At 43.2% G+C, this 22,653-nt stretch overlaps 2 protein-coding genes across 4 annotated transcripts in view; one reads left to right on the top strand and one right to left on the bottom strand.

The window, feature by feature from the left end:
* Window positions 1-1,549: 1,549 nt before the first annotated feature.
* Kin (Kin17 DNA and RNA binding protein) lies at window positions 1,550-12,288 on the bottom strand. The gene is made up of 5 exons (XM_042278152.2): window positions 11,977-12,288; window positions 8,624-8,718; window positions 3,651-3,694; window positions 3,442-3,564; window positions 1,550-2,513 (listed from the first exon to the last, which is right to left on the bottom strand). The coding sequence occupies exons 1-5, from the start codon at window positions 12,088-12,090 to the stop codon at window positions 1,711-1,713; spliced, it is 1,179 nt and encodes a 392-aa protein (XP_042134086.2). The 5' UTR covers window positions 12,091-12,288; the 3' UTR covers window positions 1,550-1,710.
* Atp5f1c (ATP synthase F1 subunit gamma) overlaps window positions 12,235-22,653 on the top strand; it is a 24,585-nt gene continuing 14,166 nt past the window's right edge. For 2 of the 3 annotated variants that reach the window (XM_006984410.4, XM_076572818.1), the window contains exon 1: window positions 12,235-12,380. In XM_006984410.4, the coding sequence (XP_006984472.1) occupies window positions 12,325-12,380 (56 nt within the window). In that variant the 5' untranslated portion in view covers window positions 12,235-12,324. The remainder of the gene's footprint in view (window positions 12,381-22,653) is intronic. The other variant, XM_006984409.4, reaches the window with a different exon arrangement.

The raw sequence follows: 22,653 nt of genomic DNA, 5'->3' as shown, positions 1-22,653 counted from the left end.
TATCTTTTGGTCTCATGTGGCTTGTGTTCACAAGCTTGGACCATGTATCAATCACACAGTTTCCATTAAACCAATTCAATTAAATGTGAATTTTATCTTAATGGGAAAATTTAACTGAGAAAAAAAATCTAAAAATTAAGAAAAAAAAAGTCTAAGCTGAGATTATACCTGAGTAACAAGTTGTTTTTTTTTTTTCTCAAAGTTTTAAAGACTGTTTTAAAATGACTATAAACTAAGTCAGTTTTCTTTAGGGTAAAGACTGGAAATGCAAAGGTCTGGAGAGTTGGTACAGCAGTGAAGAGCATTTTCTGCTTTTGCAGTGTGGGTCCAAGTTCAGTTCTCAGTACCCACGTGGCAGCTCACATTCATCTGTAACCCCAATTCCAGGTCCAATGCCCTCTTCTGACCTGTGCAGAGTCCTGACACATGTGGTGCACACACAAATACTTACACACACACACCATATAGTTTTTTAAAACATAAATGAAAAAAAAGACCTAAATTAATAGAATTAAGCAGTATCTTATTAAATGTACGTGTGTGTGTGTGTGTGTGTGTGTGTAAAAATTGTAGCCTGAGTGCCTGGTTCTCAAGCATGAACTTTGTAAATGACAACATCATGACCCAATTGTCATGGAAAACAAAAGAACCTATGTTCTCACAACCTATGGGCCACCAGTTAGGCACCCTTAGACCTAATGAATGTTCCAAGGCAGTTCTTTCTCCAATATGGTCCAGAGGAACCAAAGGTTGGACACAAAAGTGACTGAAAGATTTCTTTATGTGTATGGGTGTTTGTCAGGCATGGACATCTGTTCGGCATGTCATGTACTGGTCGTAGGAGGGCACAGGATCCAGGACTGGAGTTAGAGATGGTTGTGAGCCACCATGTGGGTGCTGGGAATGTAAAGTGGGTTCTCTGGAAGAAAAGTCAGTACTCTACTGCTGAGCCACCTCGACAGACTCTAATAATAAAATAAAGTGACATCTTTCACTGGTCTTTTTTAGCACAAGATAAGTGACTCTAATGAGTCATCAGAATGAAGGTCAAGCTTGCCTGATTAGAAACACACAGACACTAATGTGATAAAAGAATTTGCTATTTTTTTTTTTTCAAATTGTCTTACATGAAACACTTTACTATGGTATTCCTTAATGATGGCAAAAAAACATCATGGGGTATTGGTGGAGGTATTAAGGCAACTCTACATAGATAAAAGGGAGATTTACTTTGTGGAGTAACTTACAAGTAAAGGGATCAATTACAGGGTCCGGGAAAGGTGAAGCGCAGTCCAGCGGTGTTCTCTGGAGAACTCTGCTCTGTCTACCTCCAGTGTCTAGAATCCAGGAACCAAGAGAGCCGGCACATCCGGATCTCAGGTCTTAAGGGCTCCTGTCTCGGCCCCGCCTCGTAGGCATAACAGTTACCAAAGCCTCAATGGGGGTAGTTCTTCCAGGTCAAAGCTGGAACAGCTACCCACTACAATGGGGGTCTTATGAAGGAAAAAGGAACAAAGATAAAATGACAGTTTTGACACTTAAAAAAACATTAGACTTCATTATAAATTTACTTAAACTATCCAGTAGTATTTAAATAGATCCACTTTTTATACAAAACAAATCCCCTAACACAGTAGAGTTACATAGTACCTTGACTAACACCAATTTGATGCTTTACGATTTCAATGTATTGTTAACCAATTTCCAAGCTCAAGCAAGTTTAGATATGTCTTCATACTGAATCCCTTCCACTCTGCGTCCTTTCAAAGGTCCGGTTTCAATGACTATGGTGGCCGAAAAGGTCTTTTCATTGATGCATTCCAGGGTGCCTTCATTCCCTCTGTAGCCACCGTTCAAAACTAGAATTCTTTTCCCCGGTGCTGGAATGACAGTCTCTAAATGAGTCTGGTCCAGTTTCAGCCTGTCTCCAGAGTCAATCATCTTTACCACAGCTGTGTATCTGTCAATCACTTCCTTAACAACACCCTTCTTCTTGTGGTATTTCTCTCCGAGTTTCTTGGTTATAATTTTCACAACGATTCCAGGCTGTAGCCAGGCGTCTGTTCGCGCAGTTCTTTTCTTTTCCTCTTCTAGCTCCATGATTTCGTCCAGTGCGGACTTCTTTTTCTTCTTTGCGGGCTGAGCCGAGCTCTGGGAAGACTCTTTCCGCCTCACGGAGGCTGCACTTCCCAGCGTCTTCAGTGCATTTGGTCCCAAAGAGCTTGACTTGGACGATGTTGCTCCCGCTGAGCTACCTGCTCCTTTATTTAGATTGAATGTAACTTTTTCTTCATCATTTTCTCGGCTCAATTCTGTAAAAACAGGCGTCTCCTGCTCTTTTCCTTCCAGACCTCGTCTCACCTGCTCCTCAATGAACTTGGCAGTCTTTTCTTCATCGTCAAGATCCTGCTTCTTCTTTTTTTCTAACTCCAGTTGCCGGCGAATGGTTTCCGGGTCTCTGTCTATGTACTGAATGTACCAACCTTTTGGTGTCTCGTCCACTTTACACAACCCTTGGGGGGAGAAAACCAGCATGACTTCATGTACATCCAAAGTAAACTACAAGCACAGTGTGTTCCATCTCTGCACATTCAGTGACTACAATCGAGTGTCCTCAAACACAAAGCCCTGAAACACAGGGCAATTTCTTCACTTCCATGCTTATATAGCTACGCTCAGGTAACAGCTAAGCAAGAGCTGCCCAAGGAATTACTTTAGGAACAACTGTTCAACTACAACTGAGTCCTTACTGTCCAATGAACACAGAATGATCTGTTAACTTAATAAAGTGGCACTCTAAATGAGCTAAATATTGACACCAAATTTCTCCTGTCTTCCTAATTTCTCATCGTATGAAGTTCAGAAACGGAAAAAGAACAACTAAATGCTTTGCCCTTTAAACAGACTCTGCAGATTTCTCGTTATAGTTACCCCTGCCCCTTGCTCCTCCTTTGCCTCATCTGTGGCTTTGTTCCATCATGTGCACCCTGACATGATGCTCTCCCTCACTACAGGCCCAGAGGCACAAGAGCCAAGTGACATGAACTCAATTCTCAGAAACTGTGAGTCAAAAATCAACTTTCTCAGGCATTTTGTCACAGTGATGAAACACTGTGCCTGAAACAGAATGCCTCGGGCACTGTCAAGGAAGTCCTCCAGCTGGCCACTTCGGACCCAAAGTCCTCAAGCCCAGCCCCTGGGAAGCAGAGGCAGGAGGGTCACAAGTTCCACTGCAGCCTGGGCTATATTAAGACCCAGTTTCAAAAACTAAAAATGACCAGAGTGGCATATAACAAACTTAACCATGGAATTCTTGCTTCCCCTCCTGCTTTCCTAATTTCCCTACAGACCTTACTTTCCATAAAATCAGAGAGAAGCTGACAATGATTTCTCTCCTAGAAATAAAGCCACAGAACACCAGTTCCACTGTTCTCTTCTCACCCTCTCTGCCCAGCCACTTGGTAAAGTCGGTCAGCGTCTCCCACTGAGTGGCGTTCATATGGATGTGCTCTCGATGGCTGATGTACTCATTGTAGACAATGTTGTTGTGGACTCTCTTAGTGCCTAAAAACAAAATGTGACACTGTTGAGCCTGAAAAAAACCCACACAATTATGAAATTGTTATTTACGCAATATTTAAGATGTTTACCAAAGCGTCTCCTCAAAAGTTCCAAAAAGTCATTTCGGAATTCCCTAGTGAAGAAAGAAAGAAAAATATTAAGGTACTTGCTACAAATATAAAGCGCTATCTTAAGTTTAAGCCATCATAAACTTTAGTGACCAAACGTCACATCAACCACCTATGTTACCATATGCCATAAACCTTTAAAGTGAACAGAGAAAGAACTGCAAAGATCGGCCTGGAGTTGAAATGCGGCCTTAGTAAAGCAGCCATGGTGAAAGCTAGCACATGTCTTTAGAGAAGGTTGACCATAGGATCTTTGTGGTAATGACTAGGGAATAATAATACCACCCTGGCCACACAAGCAAATGACATATCTTAACCTTCAAGCAGTTCCTGTAAAGTCAACTAACAAAGGAAATGTAACAAAATATCATAAATAAATTTGAGGGCATTGCCAGAGGGGATTTTAATAGGGACAGTGAAATATATTTCAAAGGTCAAAAGGGAAGGCCATTCCTTGTTAACAGTGCCATGAATACAGGGTGTGTCTGAAAGATGACTCTTAACCTACTTTGGCTGGAATTTAGGATGACAATGAGGGTGAGCAGAGGCGGAATGACATGAGGGAGAAGATGTGGCTTGAAGATGGGCTCTGATCTAATTTTTGAATCTTGAATGTCATGCTATACAGATCTAATTTTCAGAAAGCAACAGGAAAGCATTTCCAACCCAAATAACTTAGGTTTGAAAAATTAATTAAACACTGTAATTTGAAAGATAATCATGGTTTATACAGCCATAAAGGAAATAGAGGCTGAATAGATGGTTCAGCCAATAACACCAGTGGCTGCTCCCCATGAGGACCCAGGTTTGATTCCCAGCAACTACATAGCTGCTCACAAGTGCCTCTGACTCCAGCCCCAGGTGATTCAACACCCTCTTCTAGTCTCCACACAGGCAAAAAAACTCATACACATAAAATAAGTAATTTTTAAATAGAAATGAAATCATAACATTTGCAAGGAAAAAAAGGATAGAAATAGAAATCATGATGTTAAGTAAGCTAGATCATAAAGACAAATATCTTATCTCTCATATGTGAAACCTAGATTTAAAATTGTGTATGTGTGTGTAATGAAACCTGAAGGGGATCATGAGAGAGGATGACAAGAGATCTTAAAGGAGAGAAGAAAGAGGGTAATAGAATCCATGTGGCCTGCAAACAGAAGAGTAGCATTACTTGGGGGAAGGAAGGGATGAGACAAGTAGTGGAGAAGGACAGGAAGGGAGGGGATGCCAGCAGGGGAATTATGAATTATGAAACAGTATAATAACATGTTTGAAAATGTTATGATGAAACTCACTACTTTGCATGCTAACTTAAAAAAAAATTTAATCTGTACTCAAACCATGACAGAAGGATGGGAGGGAGGGAGGAAGAGAAGAAAAAAGGGAAGCAGGGAGGGAGGAAGGGAGAAAATCTTGGTCGACAACAGAGAATAGCAATTCTCAAATGATGTTCCCCCAAGCCAGCAGCACACTATCATTTGGGAATGTTACAGAAATGTACAATCTCTGACCCCATCCAAGATCTCCTGAATGAAAAGCCAGGTGCGGGTTCTGCCATCACTTTAAATCTAAGTTAATCCTGTACACACAACTGTTTGTAGAACACTGGGTAGAAAAGAACAACAGTGAGGAATCGTGAAATGAGAGATGCTGGGAACCACTACTAGGGCAGAAAGAGTGGGAAGGACCTAAGTTTGAAGGGCATCACACAGACTAGGTAAGAGGTTCCAAGTGGACTGGAGTTCTATTAGCTGACAACGAGGTCTGGTGGGTAACATTCTGAGTTAAACTTCAGAAATGCTGCCTCCAGGTCTGGAGAGATCAGTGGTTTAGAGCACTTGTTGCTCTTGGAAAGGACCCAGGTTCGATTACCAACTCACAACCATCCTAATTCCAGTTCCAGGAGATCTATTGCCCTCTTCTGGCCTCCATGTACCTACCACTCATGGTACACATACATACATGCAGGCAAAACATTCATACATATAAAATAAACTTTTAAAAATAAAAATCAAAGAAATGATTGTGAACTAGCTTTCAGAAAAGCAGAGCTTTTCTGTCAAGGAAAAAAATCATCTGTAACTTAGGACAAATGGCAGAAAAGAACGTCAAGAACGGGGGTTAGGAGACACCTACCAAAAAGGCAACAGTTAAAAAATGTGACTTATGGTGACTGTGGGATGAGACAAAAAGATCAGAGAATCATCCTGAAGAACTTTCTGGTATTTGAGGAGCTACGAGAAGGAAGAAGGAGGAAAAGAAGGAAGAAGAAGGAAGAAGGCCATGGAAGAACCCACAAGAGAGAAGCATGTCAGTGAAAGGTTACAAGCATTAGCCACTGAAGACAGACCAAGGACGACGAGGATAGGGAAAAGCCACAAGTGACTTCAAGAGACTGAAGGACAGACAGGAGGCAGTGTCATGAACAGGAGGTAAAAAGCAGGTAAAGGCAGGAAGTGTCTAGCACTTGTCACAATGTTCTTTCCCGGTGTGTGGCCTGAGCATCTGGTGGTACTCAGGATGGTTTTAGGTAGTTCACAGACTAAACTAATTTTACCTTTGTCATTGTGGTGTTTTGCAGTGATAAGATTAAAAGCAATGGAAAGAAGATGGGCTTCGTGGTAGACACATATCATACCAGCACTAAGGAGGCTCAGGTAAGAGGACAGATCTGAATCAGAGACCAGCCTGTACTACAGAGTGAGTACCGAGTCAGTCAGGACTACATAAGACCCTGTTTCAAAACACAAATGAATGCATGCATAAATATTCTGAAGATGGAAGGTAAAACAACCAGCAGCTTAGCATACAGACAAGGTCACAGGTAGTGATCTCAAGCTATCTGACAATGATGTACTCTGTGACACCACACCAATCACTGAAAACTAACACTGGCTTTATCCAAAATGTCCCCATCGAGCAGTAAAATTTGTTGGTTGTATTAAATCTCAGCCTTCAAATCACCTTGCTAACAGTCCATGATAAAATGAAAATTACAGATGAACTACCACCACTGTGCATCACAGCTGCTGTGAGAAAAGCACCGTGCAATTGAGCTGTGAGTTGAATACCTTTTCTCATGGGACATAAAAGACAAAAAGACATAAACTACCATTATTCCAAACTGGGCATTTGGCAGACACATCCTCAAAAGTAAGACTGCTGAGTTGGGTAAAAGAACAGGCAATGTGCTGCCAATGATGAGATTGGAGCTCCTGAGTCATGATTAGAATTCTGGCAAGTAGAACCTGCCACTGTGAGCTCAACATACCTCTCAAAGTCAGAGCTGTTTTGACAACATCTGTGCTATTAATGAGTACCATCAGATGACACTGTATAGTATGTGGGATCACTATTTGAAAGGAAAGTATTTGTAACTCAGTTAACTGATATTTTCCAAGAGACTCACATGTATTACAAGACCACGCATATGTATAAGATCCATGCAAAAAGTAGACCAGTGTATTTTAATTCAACAGAATATGCATGTCCTGCTTTCAGAGTCTATATTAGAACTACTCTAAGAAGTCTGCGCACACTCTATCTCAATGCACTATCAAAGAACAATTTAACTTCTTTGGAAAGATCCTAGAGTGCTTCCCCTTCTAACAAACCATCTATGGCAAAGCTGAACTTCCTTTATATTCCTCAATCGAAACATTTTAACAGACTAAATGTGGAAGCAAGGTGAGCATTCAGCTGCCTATTAAGCAAGACATTGAAGAGATTTGCAAAAATGTAAAATACATGTTTTTGTATTCGGAAAATATAGTATGTTGCTTTGGTTTGTTTTTGTGTTTTTTTTTGTTTGTTTGTTTTTTTAATTAAAAATCTCAGCCAGTTGTGATGGAACATACCTGTAATTACAGCATTTGTGGGGCTGAGGCAAGAACATTGTGAGTTTAAGACTAACCTTTGCTACATAGTGAGATCCTGTCTCAAATCAAGGAAAAAAAAAAGAGAGACCCATGTGTTTGCACTCGAGTGTAAGTACATATGCATTCTGTGTATTTATGGAGGCCAGAGGTCAACTAAATGTCTTTCTTGATTGCTCTTCATTTTATTTATTGAGGCAGGATCTCTTGCTAAACCCAGAGCTCACCAATTTAGCTAATCTAGCTAGTGGCTTGCCCCAGAGATCCATTGTCTCTGCCTTCTGAACATTGGGATTATGGGCTGATCATCATACCTGTTTGGTTTTTATGATGATGCTGCAGATTGCAACTCAAATGTGTATGGCAAGTACTTTATCCTCTGAGTCCTCTCCCAAGTCCCCGTTATATTTGAACATAGGGTAAATGTATTAGTATTTTTAAATAGACTAATAAATATTTGTAATTTTTTTAGATTTAATTTCAAATGTTGACACATATAACCCATAGAGACAAAAGCCCTTTAGAATCTTCAAACATATGTATAAAGGGATCCTCAGAAAATATCTAGAAGTTTGAAAAAAAAAAAAAGACTAGTAATGCTAATAATCAACAGAAAATCATTTTTAGTACTAGACATGCTTCTGAGCCCTTTAAAAACATTAGCTCTCTCACTCTTCTTCCGGTCCTATGCAGGAGCCCGCCAGGTGGGTCAGGGTGACATTTCAGTGCCATCATACCCATGAGAATACTAAAGCACAGAAACACTCAGGAAGCTTATCCCAGGGCGCCACCTCAAAACCCCTGCAAGGGGAAAGATGTGAGGCTGGGCAGTGCTGAACTGAAAGGAAGGAAGGACAGCTCTAAGATACACTTTGGTCACAGTCGCATACTGTTCTTAATTTCAAAAGAAGACAAAGACTGAGCACAGAAAGACTCCAGCCATCTCAACACATCAGGGACAACAGATCTCCTACATAAAATATTAAGCACTTCCAAAATTACATGGCCAACTGAGTAACATTTAAGAGGTAAGAATGTCTTTGAGGTACTTACTCTGAAAAATAATCCATGAACTGCTGAGGGTTTTCTGAAGCCAGCAACAGTTGTCTTTGATGAGATTCAGACATACAGTGGCACTTAAAGCCATTCTACAGAAAAAAATGTGAAGTAGTTAAACTCTTATCTACATATCACAGCACTCTCCTGAGTAGTTCCTTAAGCCTGCAAATGCATTCTTTAATTAATTAAAATTAATTTAATTTAAAAAATTCTTTTTTAACTTTTAAAATTATGCATGGGTGTTTTGCCTGCATGTATACCTGTGGACCACCTTATGTGTTGTGTCTGAGGGGGTCAGACTATTGGATCCACTGTAACAGGAGTTACAGACAGTAGGGTGCTGGAAATAGAACCTTGGTTCTCTGGAAGAGTAGCCAGTGCTCTTAATCATTGAGCCATTCTCCAGTCCTGATAAATTATTTTTACAAAATCAAATCACTAGCTCTAACCACACTCTAGTGTGAGTGTGTGTGTGTGTGTACCATAGGTGGGTGGGTAGCAGGTCCTGTTGCTCTCCAGCTACTTCTCTTGAGATGGGGTCTCTCATGGCACCTGGAGCTCACAGGTTCAGGAAGATTAGCCACCAAGTAAGCTCCAGGGATCCTCTTGCCTCTGCCTCCCTTAATTAGTTTACACAGGTACTGGTGATCCAAATGCAGGTCCTCACACGTGCGTGGGGGATACTGCACTGAGACCTTTCTGCAGGCCTGTTTTGCATTTTGCTTGCCACAGAGCTGAGTCTTGCAACCCTGACAATTACAGAGCAGTCATGGTCAAGAGACGGAAAATGGTGCTGTAAAATAGCCATTTATAATGCTGCCAGACACCGACTTCACGACTTCATGGTGGGGATTGAACAGTTTTTACTGAGCACCTACTTCTTAGCAAGATCCTGGAGGGATGCAATGAAACAAAAAACGATGTCTCTGATTTCCCCTACAGACACTCTTTTCTCTTATTTTCTTCTACTTTAATTTATTATCCAAAAGACTTATTACTTAAATTTTGTTAACTGTATTATAGCTATACTTTTTAAGACTATTAAAAAATAAAAGCAAGCTAAGGCTAGAAATGGTTCAGTGGTTAAGAGAACCCGCTGCTCTTGCCAAGGACCTAAAGTTCAGTTCAGTTCCCAGCACCTACATCAGGCTGCTCACAACTGTCTCTGTAACATTCACAAGGTTACAGCCCCAGGGGACCCAGCACCTCTTCTAACATTCACAAACAAATAAAAACTTAAAAACAACATATATGTCTTGGTATATTTCTTCTACCTTATTTGAACCTGAAATTTCAATAGTACATACGTAGCTCTTGCAGAGGTCCTGAGTTCAATTCCCAGCAACCACATGGTGGCTCACAACCACCTATAACAGGATCTGATGGCCTCTTCTGTCTGATGCCTTCTCCTGTCATGCAGGCATACATGCAAATAGAACACTCATATGCATAAATAATTTTTTAAACAGCATACATGCAAATAGAGCACTCATATACATATACTTTCTTCTATCTAAGAGTAAGAACCAACAGACTGATGCTCTGAAATTCTGCCTGTTTGTCTAGCTTGCCAACACCTTTTTTTTTTTTTTTGAGATAGGGTCTCACTGTGTTAGTACATCCTGGCCTGAAACTTGTGATCTTCCCATCTCTGCCTCTGAAGTGCTGAAATCAGAAGCATGTGCCACCACACCTGCACCTACTTGATTATCCTCAGATGTTATTCTGAAATTAAGTTCTCATGAGAAGAAGATAAATGACTAGTTCTGGTAATTGCCAGTTTTCTTTGTCAGGTTCTTCTGATTATGGCTGTCTGTCCTTGGGTATATTCGCTGCCTTCCCTATTTCAAAGGTGGTCAAGGGAAGGAGGATGTTGGCTCTTACAGTTCCCTTTTCTGTTCCTATCTTGCAATGCGGGAAAACTGAGAAGGAAGAAGCCAAGGCCCATGACATCTATCCCTTCTACCCTTCCCAATCCATTCCTTCACGTTTCTACAATTTAGTAGCATTTTGTTCCCCTTTTTAAAATTTGTATTTTGTTACCAAACTGCTTTTGAAGAAAAATTGAAATAACCATTTCTTTCAGGTAGTGCACAAATTAGGCAAAAATTATAGGTGGCCCATGGACAAATAAAAGATTAAATAATGACTGACTGTAAGTATGCCAGAGGTTTGAAGGTGGGCGGTGGTGACGCACGCCTTTAATCTCAGCACTCAGTAGGAAGAGGCAGGTGGATCTCTGTGAGTTCGAGGCTAGCCTGGTCTACAAAGCAAGTTAGGAAAGGTGCAAAGGAAAAACCCTGTCTCGAAAAAAAACAAAAAAGGAGGAGGAGGAGGAGGTAACAGCGAGCCAGTAAGAAAAGGTGCTCACTGCAAAACGTTGACAACCTGATTTCAATCCCCAGGGCCCTTAAACTGGAAGGAAATAACCAACTACAAGTTGCCCTTTGAGCCCCATATGTGTGTGAGACTTGTGCACCCTCAAGAGGCATCAGTGGGCATCTGTAGACATTTGGTGACACACACTCATCAAAATAAGATGGTGGTGGCTCACACCTTTAATCCCAGCACTCAGGAGGCAGAGGCAAGCGGATCTCTGTGAGTTTGAGGCCGGCCTGGTCTATAGAGTGAGTTCCAGGACAGCCAAGAAACCCTGTCTCGAAAAATCAAAACAAAACAATCCCCCCCCCCAAAAAAAAGATAATATAAATGGGCGCGGGGGGGGGGGCAGACATAAGGAAGTAGTTCAGTGGTAGAGCATTTGCCAGGCATGTGTAAGACCCTGCTGTAACTTGCAGCACTGCTTAATAAACAAGGTTCCTGGTCCCCACCACCACTACCTGGAACTGGAGTATACTATACAATTTACTATAAAATATTTCAGACAAAATGTAAGTATCGTAAAACATTTAAAGTTAACTTCTAGTTGCTATGGAATGCAAGCTTGTACCTTTCTGAAATCCATATACTGAAACTCTAACCCCCATAGGATGGTAGTAGCAAGTGGGAACTTGGTGAGATAATTACGTTTAAGTCATGCGAAGACCCAGTCTCAAACAAAACAAAACAAAACTCAGTGACAACCTAACAGCAGATAGGTACAAGTATTACCTCCACTTTACCAATAAGAGGAAACTTTATTTGCCCAAGTCCATGGCAATCAGTCAGCGCCTGTCTGGGATTATTTCTGGTGGAGTTGGAGGGCCGCGCGAAGGGAGGCGAGGGTCACAGACCTCTTGCCCCCGGCTGGGGAAGACTGCGCGGAAAAGCGCTCCGTGTCGGGGCGCAGCGTAGGAGTAGGGTACCGGCGTCGCGGTCGGGGGTCGCGGCCACCCTGAGCCACTTACCTCGTCACGGCATTGTTTCTGGCACATCTGGCAGTACCAGCGAAGCTTCTGGAGCCCTTTGGACTTAATTCTATTCGCGATGGCCTTGGGGCTCAGAAAATCTGACTTGCCCATGATGACCCAAAAGCGCTACAACGCTCAAGCAGCCGGAAGCGGAACTGGATCGGCTGGGGGGGTGGACAGGCGGGACTAAAACTGACAGCAGGAAATGGGTGGGGCCAGGGACCTGGCGGCTTCAGAGCTCACGAGACTTAGCGAGACTGAAGACGCAGGAGAAGAGGGCGTTGCGTCGGAAGCTCTCCGCGCACGCGCAGTGAGCCCCGTCTGCCCGACCTTCAAGGTTCCACCATGTTCTCGCGGGCGAGTGTTGCCGGTCTGTCGGCCTGCGCCGTGCAGCCGCAATGGTATGACTAGCTCGGGAGGGGTGTGTGGCTCTGGCTGCTGCCAGGCAGGAGGGATCGGGCTGCATGCTCGCCCAAGGCCGAGAAAGGTCCGGGCTCCTGCAGGTCCCGGACGCTCAGGCCGTGGGAACGTCTGCAAGGCGGGAAGGTCACGGCCTGGTCCCCCGAGGCAGTTACGGCCATCCGGGACCTCAGGACCAGGACGGGAGTCGGATTGAGCGTTGGAGCCAATCTGGAGCTGGGTTTTTGTCAGCTCTGTACTTCCGCTACGTATCCCGGTCCATGTCTTGCAAAGTCTTTAGAAAGGTCCTCAGGGTGAAGGGGAGACCGCAGAAAAGGCCTGGGGAAAGTTAAATTGTGTATTTTTTTTTTTCTTTAACGCCCTGTGAAACATTGCACTGTTGAGCGGCGGGATGTGATCGTTTGCTTGAGCTCTTTGGTTAGACATCCACTGTGTATCGGGCTCTTTACTAGGTACTGGAGAAACTAAGGCAATCAGCTTAGCCCCCTCCTGAACTTGCTGGTCGCCCTGGTGCTGAAGGGACTTTAAAAATCTGTCGTTGAGGATGGGAAAGACATCTGGCATTGTCAGCACACCCTAAAGTAGTATCCCTGCAAGGTCATAAAACTGTCCCAAGGTCCCTCGGTAGGAAGAGGAGGCCACATACGGACTTTAATAAAGTGACATTTAACTTCCACGCTGCGTTAAAGGAATAGATACCGTAAAATTTGACGACTTTAAACATTAATTCTCGGAGGGGGGAGCATATTAAAATGCCTGGGGATGGACAGATAAAATGTGGTTTATGGATGATACTGTATGATAACATGGAATGCTTTGAAGCTAGACGTCTGGAAGAATTGGTGCGAGGGGATTATTAACTAGCGATTCCTTGGTTTTACAGTATGGAGGGATTGTTAGGGTGCTCCAGAGCTAAACTGGGTTTTTATGACCTAATTTATGGAACTATCAAGCATTAATTAATGAAAGTCTTTTCATTAAGCAAAGAGTTTGCAGCCATATGCCAAGGCTCCAAAGTACTGAGGAAATTCAGTAAATATGATGTGAACTATGTGCATAAAGAATGTTGGTAGATTAACCTTGGAAGAAGTCATAGCAGTCATACTCTGGGTTGTGCCAGTCTGCCCCTGGGCATTTGTGGAGTGCCTACCCTGCACCAGTTGGCACCACACAGGTGTTAAAATGGGAAGGGTCTGTGAGCTTCCTGGGAAAGTTCTTAACATCCGGTGGTGCTCAGCAACCATCCGTTTCCATCCTTGGCATTTGCTGTGCCTTTACTGGGTCCATATTTTTAGAACCTGAAGTTAATGCAAGGTAAATGTTTTACATAAAACTCTCAGACATAACTCTATGAAACACAGGTGAGAGCATTGGAAGATACTTTGGTAAAGTTTCGCTTTTACACCAGCTCTTGGTCTGAGGTGACTGAGTGCTGGGAATCTCAGCTGGAACTAATGAGCAAGTGAAAGCCAAGTTTAACCTCTATGGAATGTTGGTTTTAAATGGATAGACTGGAGAGTCAGGGAACATCGGTGTTATACAGAATGCATATTCCTTTCTCTTTTCGAATACTTCGTTTTTCTTGGTGCCTGGTGTCTTTTCCATCATTGGGCCTTGTTTCCCCCATTTTAGTTGCCTTTTGAATTCAGAAATTAAGATGTTAAGGTTTCAGGGGCTGGAAAGTTGCCTCTGCAGTTAAGAGCATTTGTGGCTCCTGGGTTCCGTGGTACTGGGTTCAGTTTCCAGCATCCACACATACCATCCATAACGCCAGCTCCAGGGCATCCATCACCCTCTTCAACCTCCACAGGCACCAGCCATGCATGCAGTACACATACATACATGCAGGCAAAAATACTCATACACATAAATCTTTTTTTTTTAAGTCTTAAGGTTCCATATTCCGCAGAGGTAACTGAGAGGGGAGACTGTCTTTATCTTCACAGAACCGGGGGAGAAGCTGCTTTTTCTTGGTTCTGTTGATTGTGGGAAACTTCAGAAACCGCAGTCTATTACATTTTCAGGGAGGATTAGAGAAGGGAGTTCCTGAGTTTATTTCCCAGCTTCAACTTTGAGGGAAATTTTTTTTTTTTTCTTAGTGTTCAACAATCCCTAAAATGGAACCGGTCTATAATGGGTACTAGTGGCCATAAATGAAGAGTGAGAAGGCAGATTTCATCTGGGGTAATCAGAGCACATATCTACTGGTAAATGTAAACTGGGAGGCAACAGAGATGGACTCTGGAATTGGGTTTGAATCCTAACACTGCCACTTTGCCTGGCTGTGTGTGGCCTTGGGCGAATTTCCTAGTCTGTCCCACTGGGTCCTCCTCTTTGACGCAGAGACAGTGCTAGTTTAGTGTAGGACTAAGTAAGTGTCCAGTGGAGGAACTGCTGGTTTGGATCACATGGTTATCAATTGAACCATGAAAATGTGTTTATAAACACTGTTTGTACATATAACGTATAAAAAGGCTATTCTGTCTGTCAAAGGAGGAAACAGTGGGGGTTAAAGAAGTGTTGTGAGGTCATTGTGGAGTACAGAGTCAGAATTTGATTAACTTCAAACTTTTTCTTCAGAGTTAGTTAATGCTAAGTAAATTTCCTTCATTTCTATACTAACGGCATCACACGCTCCTTAAAACCCTTCCAGACTGCTAATTCTTGCATAGGCATCACTCCTGACTCTCTCCTATACTGACTTGAAGTCTGAAAATGACACTGTACTCTGGAAGAAGATACTGCACTTGACCCACAGTCCCCTTGATTGTGCATCCACCGTGTTTGGTATTGCCAAGTCTCTGTAATAATCTCCAGAGGATGAGTTGGGACATGCATGATGCAGTGACCAAGACTTTATCCTCTCAGTGCAACTCTTCTCACTGTGAGATTCAGTAGATCAAGCTGTCACTTTAAGGTGCAAGAAATGGAGATGGGAAGATGACCCAAGAGGTACAAGCTTGACATTCTGCATCCAACTCCCTGGACCCACAGTTGAAGGAGAGCCAATCCCAAAAGTTGTCCTTAAGCTTCTACCCATGAGACTCCATACTCCGTATTTATAGTTTTTCCCATAATACCTTTTAAATCTTCAAGCACCTCATGGCTGTTCAGTGATTGTAGTGTGAATCCTGATGTTGCCATATAGGTCTTTATGTTGTTGCCTGTATTTTTGCACTGGCGTCTACTCATCTTTTCCTCTGTGCGGTGCAGGTGGTGTCTGTGTCTGAGAGTGCCTCTCTTGTTCTAATTTTTAGTCTTGGTTTAGTAGGGGTTCTTGGTTAAATTGGTGCTATTGGGCTGTTTCTTCAGGGACAGCTGATTTCAGTCGGTGAATTATATACTTATGATTCTGGTGATCTGGTTTAGTGGCTGGGTAGCACCTTCTTCTGTGTTCCCAGGTCACGTTTTGTTCATTTGTCAACTCCTCAGCTGATCTTGTTTCTTCAGACTTCAAACTGTAGGCATCTGAATCCTCTCTCAGATGGGTTTCAGCTGAGCAGGGTAGTCTCACCAACACCTCCAAGTTGTTGGGTTTCACAGGATCAGCAGTTGGGCCCTGGGTTGTCCCCAGACGGAGTGCCCAGACTCACCCTGGTTCTGACCCACGGAGATAGCCTCTTCCCCAGGTGTTGGGGCTAGGGGCGTCCCCGTTCCAAGCTGCGTCCGCTCATCTCTGTCCCCAGGCCTGTCCACCCCTGTGGCCCGCTGCCACAGGCCCACCTGCGTCCACCTGTCTCCACCGCTGGGCCTGTATGTCCCCCGTCAGCTGCCGCTGGGTCTGTCTACCTCTGCAGACCGCCAACGGGCCTGTATATCTCTGCCGGCTGCCACCGCGGGCCTACCTATCTCTGCTTGTCACTGCTGCAGGGCCCATCCACCTCTGCGAACTGCCACCAGGCCTGTATGTCTCTGCCGGTTGCCGCTGGGCCTGTATGTCCCTGTCGGCCACTGCCACCGGGCCCTTCCACCTCCGCGAGTCGCTGACCTGCGTCTGCCTGTCTCCGCCCCGTGGCCTATCTACTTCTGTGGGCCGCCGCTGCAGGGCCTGAATGTCTTTGTCGGCCGTTGCTGCTGGGCCTGTCCACCTCCGTCTGCTTATCTCCGCTGCAGGGCCTGTCCACCTCTGTGGACTGCCGTTGGGCCTGAGTGTCTCCGCCAGCTGCCGCCGGGCCTAAATGTCCCTGGCGGCGGCTGCCGCCAGACCCGTTTACCTCCGTGGGCCGCTGCCACAGGCCTACCTGCGTCTGCTTGTCTCCGCCATCTTGAATCGGTCTCCTGTAGTGTGAATCCTAAAGGGTCTTATTAATAAAAACAAACCTGGAGCCAGGTATTGGGGTGAATGCTGAAAGATCAGAGAAACAGAGCCAGCCACAGCTAACCTCACTAATTCCTCAGCTGATCTCATTTCCTCAAACTGGAAGCCTCTGTGTCCTCATCTGAATGGATCTCAGCTAAACTGCTGCTCAAAAGCCTAAAAGTTTAACCAGAGTCTAGTTCCTGGTTCTCACATCTTATATACTTTTCTGCTTCCTGCCATCACTTCCTGGGATTAAAGGCGTGTGTCACCATGCCTGGCTGTTTCCAGTGTGGCTTTGAACTCAGATCTGGATGGATCTCTGCCTCCAGAATGCTAGGATTAATGTGTGTGCCACCATTTTCTGGCTTCTATGTCTGTCTACTGGCTCTTCTGTTCTCTGACCCCAGATAAGTTTATTAAGATGCACAGTATATTGGTGAACACAATATCACCACAAGTGATCAAATAGGTCTTAAAATAAAGTTATTGTATAGACAGCCATCTTGAGTTAAATGAAGGCAAATTATGAGAGCATTTCAAAGCTTATGAAGTGACAGTGTGTGCCCTGCATAAAGAGTTAGAAGAAATTTCCTCTCCATACCACAGGCCTTGAATATCAAAACAACATTGTGCTGGTTCAGATACAGTGTGCAATTCAGAATTGTTCCATGCAATATTCCATTATGAGGAGCACATGTCAGTTCAATTGAAGCATGTGCCTAAAACCACACTTCTCTAACTGTAAATTTAGAGCATTTGGTAACATCATCGAGAGAAAAAAGAGGGAAAAACCCAGCGCAAACTGATTACTTTTGCTGTGACATGTCTAGTAGGGATTAATACTTCAGTCTCTGTCCAATAATCTGTGTGCCAAAATAGTTTGTCATGTCTTCTGGCCTCAATCTTTTCTCTTTCTCTCTTTCTCTCTCTCTTTTTTTTTTCTTCAACCAAACCTAATATTTTCTGTAAGTCTGTTTTCTCTTATTTATTTTCTTTTTCAATGACTGGGTAGTACCAGTATTAAGCTATATAAGCCAAGATTTTTCTGGTTTGGGTTTTAGTTTTTTCCTAGTGCCAGGGACTGTCCAGGGCCTTGATCATGACAGGTAAATGATGTACAGAGCTGCATTCCCCAATTTACAAGTCAAGAGATTGAGTCTTTAAAACAACTCTTAGTTATGACCTTCTATACTATTTTTTCACATATGAATGCCTAGTTAGCAAAGCATGCATCATTCTGTAACCTACACATTTGAAAATTATAATTAAAAGAAAACACATTTTTCCTTTGCAGTTTTAGATTTGTGTGATGTTGAGCATTTACTATGGAGAGTTCATATCCCTACCTACTCTGGACCATTTTCCCTGTGCTTACATTACTTTTGATACATTGTTTCTAGAGTCTAGTTCTGTTAAGGTTCACTTATTTTGTGGGTTTTTTTTTTTTTTATGTTTTCACATATTTTAGAGCCATTGTGATGGCTCAGGGGTAAAGGCACTTGCCACCAAGTTTAATGACCTGCATTTGATCCCCAGAACCCTTATGGTAGGCAAGATTCCGCTCTTCATAAGTTGTCCTCTTGACATTGACTTGTGTGCCTTGTCACTTAGGTGGCATACATACAAGAATGTTTTTTGTTTCATTTTTAAAGAGGTTTAAGGGCTGAAAAGATGGCTCAGATGTTAAGAGCATTGGCTGCTCCTCCCAAGGATCTGGGTTCAATTCCCAACACTTACATGATGGCTCACAGCTATCTGTAACTCCAGTTCTAGAGGATCTGAAGTTCTCTTTTAGCTTCTGAAGACACTGCAGAAACATGATGCACAGATATACATGCAGATAAAATTCTCATACACCTAAAAATCAACGTTAAAAGAATTTTAAAGAGGTTTATATTTTGTATATACGTCTTTTATCTGGAGATAAGTTAGCAAATTTTCTTTTAAGATTTTATTTGTTTAGTATGTATACAGTGTTCCATCTGCATATATGCCTGCATACCAGAAGAGGGCACCAGATCTCATTATAGATGGTTGAGCCAACCCACCATGTGGTTGCTGGGAATTGAACTCAGGACCTTTGGGAGACCAGCCAGTGCTCTTAACCTCTGAGCCATCTCTACAGCCCAAATTTACAAATTTTTAATTTTATAAACTCCAACTTACGTTTTTTTCTGCCCTGGTTTTTAATCTCCCAGAAGTTTTATGATTTTGCCTTTTTCACTTAGGTCTCTGATCACTTTGATATAGAAGCAGGATCATTTAATTGCCCCGCTCTGTGTCTATTCAACCAGCGTTAACTGCCTTAACTTCATAGAGGTCTCAAGTCAGATCTTCAGCTCTTTTCTTCTTCAGTATTGTTTGGCCGCCCTAGGTCATTTGTGTCCCCATAGAAACTTGAATTGGTTTGTTCATGTCCACAGTAGCTTGCTACGGTGTGGTTGAGATCACGTAGGTTTATACACCAAGCCGAGGAGAATTGATTCTTGGCAGTGTTGTTTTCGTAGCTGTGAGTCTTCATTTATTTAAAATTTTAATTTCTTTCCTCAATAGTACGAATTTCCTCATAATGCAGACCTTATTATATGCATACCTACTTCCATTTTTGGTGCTTTTTTTATTGTAAAATACACATAAAATATACTGTTTTAACTTTTTTTTTTTTTTAAAGATTTACTTATTTATTATGTATACAGCATGTATGTCTGCAGGCCAGAAGAGGGCACCAGATCTAATTACAGATGGCTGTGAGCCACCATGTGGTTGCTAGGAATCGAACTCAGGACCTCTGGAAGAACAGCCAGTGCTCTTAACCTCTGAGCCATCTCTCCAGCCCCCGTTTTAACTATTTTATAGTCTTCTTTGTACCCCAACTGTTTGTGCTGGTGTGATTAGCCAACTTCTTGTGGCTTTCCATCTGAAGATTGAGCATATTATTCCATTTCATGTAAGGGGGTTGAACACCAAGGGTCTGGGTATCTAAAAAGGGTCCTGAAACCAACCCCTGTGATTGCTGAGGGTGTATACAAAAGCTGTCAGTTTTTATGTACACTAACTACCTGTCCTGCAACCTTGCTAAAATTACGTATTACTTCTAGAGTGAGAGTGTGCATGTGTGCTCCTTGTGTGTTGGGGCTGGGAGTACACACATTCGTGTTTATGGAGGCCAGAGGAGGACATCAGGTGTTCAATTGTCTTAAAGCGGGTTCTTTCAGTGACCCTGGAGCTGCGCTGGCAGTGATCCCGCTGTAACCCCTCCCTCCATGCAGGCAGCAACACCTGCCCTTTTATATAGGTTCTAGGGGTACGAATTCAGGTCCCATTCTTTTGTTATTATTGTATGCGTATATGTATTTGTATGTGTTTTCAGGGCTGATGTTTTGGCACTGGACAACCAGTTGGTTTGCTCTTCCCTGTGAAGGGTCACCTGTAGCATGAATCTTAAAAGTTCTTATTAATAAAATCAAACCTGAGGCGAGTTATTGGGGTCCATGCTGGTAGATCAGAGAGACAGAACAAGCCACAGCTATCTCACCTCACCGGATCCTCATCTGGTCTTGTCTCCTCAGACTGGAGGCCTCTGAGTCCTCATCCGGAATGGGTCTCAGCTGAATTACTGCTCAAAAGCCTGAATGCTTAACCAGACCAAATGCTTAACCAGCCAAAATGCTTCTAGTTTCTGGTCCTCACGCCTTATATATCTTTCTGCTTTCTACCACCACTCCCTGGGATTAAAGGCTGGCTTTCTGGTATTAAAGGTGTGTGTCACCATGCTTGGCTATTTCCAATGTGGCCTTGAACTCACAGAGATCCAGAGGGATTTCTATCTCTGGAATGCTAGGATTAAAGGTGTGAGTGCCACCATTTTCTAGCCTTTGTATTTAGTGGCTGTCTGTTCTCTGACCCCAGATAAATTTATTAGAGTACACAATATTTTGGGGAACACAATACCACCACAGTCACCTTTCCTGCTCCCAGCTTTTTTTAAGTTGCCTGTGGTTCTTTGTGTAGGGTTGAAGCCTCCTGGGCTTTTCCACTTGAGGTTAGGTCCTTTTTCTTACACAGCAGTTGCTCTTACCCACTGAGCCATCTGTCTCCAGCCACAAAGGGTTTTTTTCCCGCCTCAGATTATTTGGAGACTTGTACGTAGACAATTGTGCCTTCTATGGAGATGAGTTTTTCTTTTTTTAACTTCCTGCATTAGCTGACTTCCCGTGATAAGTGATAGGGTTAGAGGAACGACTTGGGTCATCCCCAGGTTTGAGAGGGAAGCTTCTAGTTTCTCACCACAAAGTCCTCCTTTTTGCTTAAGGACATTGTCTGCCCTGGTTTTCTGAGGCTTTGTTGTGAATTGATGTGAGATTCTGTTTGATGCTTCTGCAACTGTTGATTGGTGTGGTTTTTCTTCTTTACGCTGTTGGTATGAAGGGCCTCTGTTATTTTTAAATAGTAAACGAGTATTACACAACTGAAATAAGCCTACTAGTTATGGTGTAGATTCTTTTGAAATATGTTGTGCCTGTGTTCATGAAAGGTGTTAGTTTCTATATTTTTATTTCTTGTTTTTTTAATTTTTATTTTACATGCATTTCTTTTGCCTGCATGTATGTCTCTGTGAGGGTGTTGGGTCCTCTAGAACTAGAGTTACAGACAGTTGTGAGCTGCCATGTGGGTGCAGGGAATTGAACCTGGGTCCCCTGGAAGAACAGTATGTGCTCTCAACTGCTGAGGCATCTCTCCAGCCCCTTGTTTTTATTTTTTACGGTGCATTTAGCTAGTTTTAGGTTACTACTTTCTTTTTAGAATTAGAAAGTTTTCCTCTGCCTCTACTTTCCTTGCCGTTATTGGCTGTGCTTTGCTTTGGGTAGTTTTGGTTGGTTTTTGTATTTAGAATCAACTACTGTCTCTACTGATGGTTTTCAGACTTAAGTCTAAACTCTCAGAATGTCTCATTTCCCACTCGACATTTCCAGCTAGTCTCTAGTTTCTCTAACTATATCTTCCTCAAAAGTCAGTTCTTCCAGGGAGTTTAACCTGTTTCTCTGCATTGGTTAGGATCATCAGTCCACTTAGATCCTTTTGTAGAGACTCTGGGGTCCACCTTCCTGCTTCCCTTTTCTGTAATAATGTGCTCACATCTCATCTTCTATCTGCTTTGCCTGCACCCCATGCCAGAGTCCATCGTGTCCTCGTTACATGCTGGGGATTGCCATCTGGAACCTAGTTTGTGGGCTTAGAAACATCTTTTCCTTAACCATCTACTTCCCGATTGTATTTGAGGCTTACTCTACCACAAAAGACTCACCTCTGGTACTGTGAGATCTGGTCAGAAGCTGTTGCTGTGGAAGTCATCTGCTCCAGTAGAAGAGCTGCTACTGCTGCTGTCTTGCTAAATGGATATGGTGTGCCTGCCAAACCGCCTCCTAAATAGTTAGGTTGATGCCCATAGATTAGTGCTGCTGCCAGCAGTGGTCAGTGGAGACTCACAGCTGGTGAGAGTGCTGAGAGGACTTGACTGTTGATGCTCAGTCCTAAAGGCACATCTGTACCACTCCCTCCAAGGCTCAGAGAACATCCCCCACATAAAAGATATGTAAGAGCCATCAGGTGGAGTGGAGTGTTGTAGAACTCAGTCTTGTAACCATGACGTGGCAGTGGCCCTCTTTTAGGCACAGCTGTGAGTCAGTGTCCCTCTGTGAGGGACACTTTAGTGGCAGTTAACAATTAATGATGGGGAGGAGCTCACAGGCCCTGCCCCTTCCTGAGGATCTCTAGGCAGTTGAGGGTTGCTGAGGGAGGAGGAGGCATTTTTTTCAGTGGGCAGGCAAGGGTAGGTTGCCCTTGCCCCTGTAAATAGTCTGTACTCCTACTCCTGTAAGGAGTAAACTAAACTAAACTCACTGGTTCACCCAAAATAAGGGGGGGAGCAAAAAGACGTGGAGTAGAAGGAAGGC

This window comes from Peromyscus maniculatus, chromosome 5 (assembly GCF_049852395.1).
Source record: "Peromyscus maniculatus bairdii isolate BWxNUB_F1_BW_parent chromosome 5, HU_Pman_BW_mat_3.1, whole genome shotgun sequence".
Taxonomy (NCBI): domain Eukaryota; kingdom Metazoa; phylum Chordata; class Mammalia; order Rodentia; family Cricetidae; genus Peromyscus; species Peromyscus maniculatus.
Note: the sequence above shows the minus strand (reverse complement) of the source record. Positions and strands in the feature narration are given on the sequence as shown.